The sequence below is a fragment of the Pongo abelii genome, chromosome 9, assembly GCF_028885655.2.
Source record: "Pongo abelii isolate AG06213 chromosome 9, NHGRI_mPonAbe1-v2.0_pri, whole genome shotgun sequence".
Lineage (NCBI taxonomy): Eukaryota > Metazoa > Chordata > Mammalia > Primates > Hominidae > Pongo > Pongo abelii.
The window spans coordinates 8361316-8368320 of NC_071994.2; the positions used below are offsets into that span (position 1 = coordinate 8361316).

At 62.6% G+C, this 7005-nt stretch overlaps 1 protein-coding gene across 1 annotated transcript; it reads right to left on the bottom strand.

The window, feature by feature from the left end:
* Positions 1-1193: 1193 nt before the first annotated feature.
* On the bottom strand, positions 1194-6098 carry TMEM151A (transmembrane protein 151A). The gene is made up of 2 exons (XM_002821478.6): positions 5859-6098; positions 1194-3634 (listed from the first exon to the last, which is right to left on the bottom strand). The coding sequence occupies exons 1-2, from the start codon at positions 5931-5933 to the stop codon at positions 2303-2305; spliced, it is 1407 nt and encodes a 468-aa protein (XP_002821524.1). The 5' UTR covers positions 5934-6098; the 3' UTR covers positions 1194-2302.
* Positions 6099-7005: the final 907 nt, after the last annotated feature.

A 7005-nucleotide genomic window follows, 5' to 3' on the forward strand; every position in this document is an offset into this window, starting at 1 on the left:
TGCAGCCTTGTTGAATGTTTGGGCACCATAGGGTTTTCCACCTAATTTGCTTCTGAACGAGGAACTGATTTCACACCTAAAGAAGAGAGGCTGTGGGTTAACGCACAGGGAGAACTCTGGTCTTTCACTCCACCCTCCCCACAGAGCCAGCAGGTAGCTGGACTTTTGCTAAATATCCTAAAATGCAGCCTTGACTGTATCACGTCCCTGCCCAACCCCCTTCCATGGTTCCAGATTGCCTGGTTTGCTCCAGTTTAAGGACAAATTCTAGAGTTTGGCATGGAAGCTGCAGCAAAGCCTTCCGTGGCTTCTTGCTTCTATCTCCTCTCACACCTCAGCTCATGCCCGGCAGCCAGGCCTTTGTCTGGGCAGCATCGGCTGTCCAAGGCCCTGCCTGCCCTGTCTTTGCTTAGGGAAATCCACCCATTCTCGGCACCCTTCCCGGGCCACCACTAGCCCTTATGCCACCTTTGCGTGAAAGGGAAAAGGGTCCCCTTTCTCCAAGTGGATGTAGCTCCATGCCAGAGTTTGGGGAGTGGCCTGTAGGTTGGATTCCATGCACGCTTGCCCCTTAGCCCATTGTCCTTGCACAGTGAACACCCTTTACTGCTGCACATGTGACAATGCCATGTCCAGGAATCTTTCAGAGCTCCATCAGGGAGTCAGGACCTCCCTTTTCCCTGATGTTTTCTCTGCCTTTGGATTCCATGCCAGCCTGTCCTGGTTTGGGGCTGCCCTTTCCAGCTTTGTGTCCTCTGACCTGCTTCATGCCCTTTCCCTCAGACTGATAATGTCAGTAGCCGCTGGGGGGCACCGAACTCGAGTCACAGACCATAGCTCTTTCTCCCCACTTTGGGGACCGGCCACCACTCCCTTAGCCCTCAGCATGCCCAGCAGCAGAATGGAATGCCCCACCGAGCTGGAAGAAGGGCCACCTTGACAATGCCTTAGCAGTGACCCAGGCCCAGATACCAGAGTCAGGGGAGCCAGGTGCTCAGAGCGACTCACACTTGAGTCTCAGAGGCCCCAGTCTAGGCAGGGGAGGTTTCCTCTCCTCCGCTTACTTGGTTCCTGGGAACACTGGAGCCCAATTCTGAGTCCCCTCCCAGAACTCCTCATCGTGCCCTGAACCACAGGGGCCCATAATGCTTGCAGTGGAGGCCTTAGACCCATGACCCAGGAATGCACACGCCTTCCATTCCATACCTTTATTTAATCTGCATCTTCTCAGCCTCCTCCCTTCCCCACCGCCCCTTAGAGGGCGTGGAAGCTCTCGTTGAAAGGGAAGGAACTCCTCTCTCCTCCCTGGGGGAGGGTCAGTGTCCCCTGGGCCAAGACTCGTTGATGGGAGAAGCAAGGGCCTGCGTGGTGGAGCAAGGACATCATCCAAGAGGCTGTGGCCGAGGCCCGGCCCCTCAGATGCCCTCTAGGCCTGGGCCCCACGGATCATCAGGAAAGTGAAGAGTAGATAAGTCCAGGAGGGCAAGGAACAGGCGTCCCTGCGTGTGTGTGGCTGCTGGAGGCAGACATGGACTTTGGGAGGCAGGAGCAGAGGCCGGGGGATGTGGGGACCGGGTGAGGCCCTGAGAAGGAACCCCAGGTTGTAGGGGTAGCTGAATGTGGGGGGAGGGTGCAGTGGGCACCAGGGGAAACAGTACGGGTGGATGGGGCAAGGCTGCGCGCCAAGAACCAGGCTCCCAGTGGAGGAACGGCACGGCGAGGTCTGATCAGTGACTGGCCCTGAGCAGCCGGAGAGAGGGCAGGCAAGGAGGGGCCTATCAGGAGAGGATGGGGATGTTGGGTGAGTAGCAGGGCCAAGACCATGGTGCCACCACAGCCAGCTCTTCAGCCCCAGGGAAGTCAACCTGGCTGGACATGGCCCCAACCCTCCAATTTGTGCTTCTGCGTCACTGGGGGGGCTCCCAGCATGGCCTCAGCCCCGGCAGGGAAGTGTCCACAGGCAGCCTCTGCTGCAGGCAACAGCTGGCCGCAGGACTTCTCCTCCATCCCAGCCTTTCTGGAAGCTTCTTCTCCTGCCCTTTGTGAGAGGCCTTCAGGCCAGATCATCGGCCATCTTGGGGGGTGAAGCCATGCTGGGGGCGATTCTTAGGCTTCCGTTTCCTCCAAAATGACCACAGGTCACTGCATTTTAGTCTGTTTAAGGACCCCCACCCCCACCCTCACCCCTGCCCCTTGTGTGTGGCTGGTCTGTTTTCCCGCCTGTTTTGGACGACAATCACTTGGGCATCTAAGCCCATGGTGGAATGGTGGGGAGGGGGCCGCTCTGGGGGCCGTGGGGGTCTCAGAGCGCACCCTGCCCATCCCCCTGGCAGCCGCTGTCTCCGTGGACAATGAGCACCGGGAAGTAGAGGGCGTCCTCATAGCAGGGCGGGCTCTCGAGGGGTTCCGTGTCCTCTCCACGGCGCCCCAGCGGCCCCCCGCTCAGGCTGCGGAAGACCCCTGGCGTGGCCCGGCCGCCAGCGCCCAGCGAGAGGCGGCTGCGGCTGAAGGGCAGGCGGGGCCCGCTGGGCCGGGCGGGGGGCAGCGAGTTGCTGCTGACGGAGCGGCGGCAGCGCTGGCAGCCTCTGAGGTAGGCGCCCGAGCCCGCGCCCATGACCACGGCCTCCGAGTAGCTGGGCACCAGCTGCCGGTTGGAGCAGATGTGCCACTCGAGCTCGGTGAAGTCCACTGTGGCCACGCGGGACAGCGGGGGCCCGCTAGGCACGGCCCCCGGCGGGGGCGAGCTGGCGCCAAAGAGCTTCTCCACCTGGTAGTGCACGTGAGCGGTGCCATAGGCGGCCACGACGCGCAGGGGCCACGACAGCGTGGCCGCCGACACGAGCCAGAAGACCCAGGCACGCGCGTACCAGGGCGGGCTGCGGGGGTCGGCGAAGACCATGAGCGACTCGCGGAAGTCCACGTCCTTCAGGTGCATGCCCTCGCGCGCCTCCAGGTAGTCGTCCAGGCCCTCGTTGGCGCTGAAGAAGCGCGCCCGCTGAGTGAGGTACGAGGCCTCGGCCTCCGCGCTGCCGAAGCTGAAGCACTTGGTGAAGCGCAGCCGCGTGGCCGCGTGCTCCGCCAGCCCCACCAGCTCCTTGGAGACGTCGCGGACGCCGTGCGCCGAGTAGTCAAACTCACCGCGGGCCGTGCGGCTGTCGGCGCGCTCATGGTACACCTGCGTGGTGGTGTAGGCGTCGCCGTTGCGGTAGCGCGTGATCTGGCGGGTGCGCCGCACGTAGTGGTAGCTGGTGGCCTTCCACCAGACGCACGGCGGCGCCTGCTGCAGCCGGCGGATCAGCGCCAGCACCGTGTGGGCGTCGGTGCGTGGCGCCTGGCAGGACCGCACGTGACAATGCCAGCACTCAGCCAGGTAGAGGAGGTAGAGGAGGGAGACGAAGGCCAGCGGGATGTACAGGTAGCCATCGGAGCAGGGGCTGGCTGGGTAGGTCGGTGGCGGGTCCCCGGCTCCCCGGGCCAAGGCGGCCTCGGGCCCCAGGACCAGCCGCGGCACTGTGGCCAGGCGACACCAGGCCACCACGGCCCCGCAGGCGTGGATGAGCAGCGTGAGGAGCAGGCACTTCCAGTGCGACTCGCGGCACAGGGAGCTTCCCAGGGACTGTTTCAGGGGCCGCTGCTGCAGGTGAGCAGAGAAAGGGAAGTCTGTGTCAGGTGGGGCCATCAGTGGGGCCTGCCACTTTGCTTAACCCGGCTGAGGGAGGTGATACCGTGAGCCCCATTTTACAGAGGAGGAAACTGAGGCTTAGAGGGATGAGCAGCTTGCTCCAGGCTTCACATTTCCAGCTCACTCACAGTGGCGCTGCAGATTCAAACCCAGGACTTGCTGCCCCAAACCCATCCTCCACTGTGCCCTGCTAGCAGTGGGCCAACCGCACACAGGACACAGCAGGCCCACCTCAGCCAGGAGGGATGGATCCTGACACTGGCTATTGTGGGTTCTGGTCCTGGCTCTGCCCTGATCTGCTGTGTGGACTTGGCTATATCTCTGCCCTCTCTGGGCCTTGATTCTTGGTCCTGTGGGTCTGGGAAGCCAGGGTGGAAGGGGTCTGAGGTGTAAACAGCATGGGTTTTGGAGTTCCACTGCCCAGGAGCCAGTGCTGGCTCCACCACCTGCTGTATGACTTGGGCAGGTCCCTCATCCTCTCTGGACCTCAATTTCCTCATCTGTAAACTGGGTCTATTGTGAGGATTCAACAAGATCATATGTGTGACGAAGTGAGCACAGGGTCCGGCCATGGGAATAAATATGATCACCATTACCCTGAGGCTCCCTCTGGTCCCTTGTTCCACAGGGACTCAGAAGTCTCGGCAGAGGCTTTTGAGTTGACGAGAAAGAGGGAGCCTCAAGAACGGGGGAGGTGCGAGTCTTGGGGTGGGGAGCAGATGGAGGGCCATCCTCCACTCCCCATCTGTGCTGAGCAAGGGGGTGGGACACAGCTACTGGGCAGCAGGGGCCACTCCCTGGCTCAGAGGGCTTGCCACACCCTCCTTGGCAGGGCTGCCAGCCTAGCCACCTCACCCTCAGGTGCCATGGAGAGAGAAGCAGGTAGGGATAAAGTGGGGAGAGGGGAAGGGTAAAAAGGGGAGGAAAAAAGTGGAAACAACAGAAGGGGGGTTAAGGGGCCACCTCTCCTACCCCAGACCTACCAGGCCTCCAGAGGCCCAAGAGGAGAGGAACCACCCCCCAGCCCAGCCCAGATACAGCCTGTCCCCGTCACCCAGAAGGGGAGCACAGCGCCAGCTGACCTGCAAGGCCTGTCAGGTGCACACACACTTGTCCACGCCCCTCCAACACATGCTCATCACAGACCCACCCACCATGGAGGGCCACACTGCCTGTCACCCAGGAAACTCCAGACCCTCGCCTGTCCCCAGGGCAGACTCCCAGAACCGTAGCATGGTACACACACATACACACACACACACCACATACCCATCCACCACAGGACACACACGTGCACATACACGTTACACATGCAGTGAAGCCCAGAGACATACCAGACCTTCACCTGACCACAGTGCACATCTCCCCACCCCCCACTGCAAACTGGCCCCCACGCTCCTCAGACTCCACAGGGAGAGACCCGCCCACAACAGGACTCACTCACATGCACACACCTAGACCACTGGGTGACAACCCGAGCCAGGCACCCACTCGCCCCTCACCTGACTACAGGGCACACACACCCAATTCACACACCCACACAACACACACACAGAAGCAGGCTACATTCACCCAAATGCACACACAACCCCACTCACCACCCTATCACCCCACACATCACTTGGGGCCCCAGGTCCTGCATACCTTCCTGGCTAGGGCTGAGGAGGGGCCGTCGGGGGTCCCAGCCGCAGAATGGGCCCTCAATCCTCACCTCGAGGACAAGGAGAAGGGGTACCCAGGCACCTCCCTTCCTCTTCCCCTCCTCCCCTCTAGGCTCTGCGACTGCTGCTGCATTGCAGGCGCTGCCCGGACACCTCGTGAGCGGCTGGGCCGGGCTGGGGACCTGACCCCGCGGCCCTGGGGGTGGGGGCAGCATCCCCCGCTGCGCTGCGGCACTGGGACGCGTGGGGGCCAGGCGCTGACGTCACAGGACGGGCGAGGCTGGATGAGGGGGCGCCGGGGGCGGAAGTCGCCCCGCATATTGCTGTCCAGCCGCCCCACCCCTACCCCCAACGCGGGCCCCTGGACCCCTGGCAGGGCGCAGGTGACCCCAATGACGTCATTGGCCGTAGGAGCTCTGGGACTTCCCTCCTCAGCCCTTCTCTTGGGGTCGCCTTCTGCACTGGTCCCTCTCACGCCGCCCCAGGCCCGGCTCCGGCCCCCCCAGCGCCTGTACCTCTTCCCGCAGCGGCTCGCCGTCCGGGATGAGCGCGGGCACCTCCCCGCCGTCGCCAGCGCCGTCCTCGGGCATGGTGTCCTGGCTGCTTGGGCGGCCCCAGCCCGGGCACCGGGCATGATAGGAGGAAGCACGGAGGGCTGCGGCGCGGCCCCCGGGGGCGTCCGCTCGGCTCGGCGGCCGCGGAGGGAGTGCGCGGAGCTCGAGCCCGAGCGCGGCGGCAGCGGCGGCGGCGGCGGCGTTGGCGGCCCGGGTGCCCGGCGCCCCGCCCTCCGCTGACCCCGCCCCCGCGGCACCGGCGGCGCCGCCGGCAGCGCCTGGCACCGCGGGCGCTCCGCCCGCCCCCGAGAAGCCCCCCGCTGGGCGGCTGGACCCCTGGGTTCTCCTCCCGCCGCGCTCGCGCTCGCGACCTTGAGCTGGTCTAACCCTGTAGCGCCTGAGCTTTCCGGGCTGTAAAACCCTCGAGGAAGGAGAACCTCCAAGGTGGGTGGGCGCTCGCGGGGTCCCATCTCTAAGGAGTAGGCCCAGAGTTAAGCCCACCCAGATCCCATCCCCGAAACCTCACCTGGAGAAGAGGGTAGTTACAGCTGAGAAAACCGTGATGAGTCTCACTGGCTGGGCAGGGGTGCTGGGCTCAGCTTAGGACAGGCAGGCTGGGGCCAGGACACAAGGGACCCTAGGCTGCGTGACCTTGGGCCAGCACGCTCCACTCTCAACCTCAGTTTTCCCATCTGAGAAATGGGGATAGAAGCTGGACTGAGTGGCTCATGCCTGTAATCCCAGCACTTTGGGAGACCGAAGTGGGAGGATCACTAGAGCCCAGGAATTCCAGCAGCCTTGGAAACATGGCGAAACCCTGCCTATACAAAAAATTAAAAAATGAGCTGGGCATGATGGTGTGGTGTGCACCTGTATTCCCAGCTACTCGGGAGGCTAAGACAGGAGGATCAATTGAGTCTGGGAGTAAGAGGCTGCAGTGAGCTGTGTTTGCACCACTGTTCTCCAGCTGCGTGACAAAGTGAGACCCTGTCTAGAAGGAGAAGGAGAAGGAGAAGAAGAAGAGAGAAAGAAAGAAAGAAAAAAGAAAGAAAGAAAGAAAGAAAAGACAAGACATAGAAAGGTTTTGGATTCAGTTTACAAGCATCCA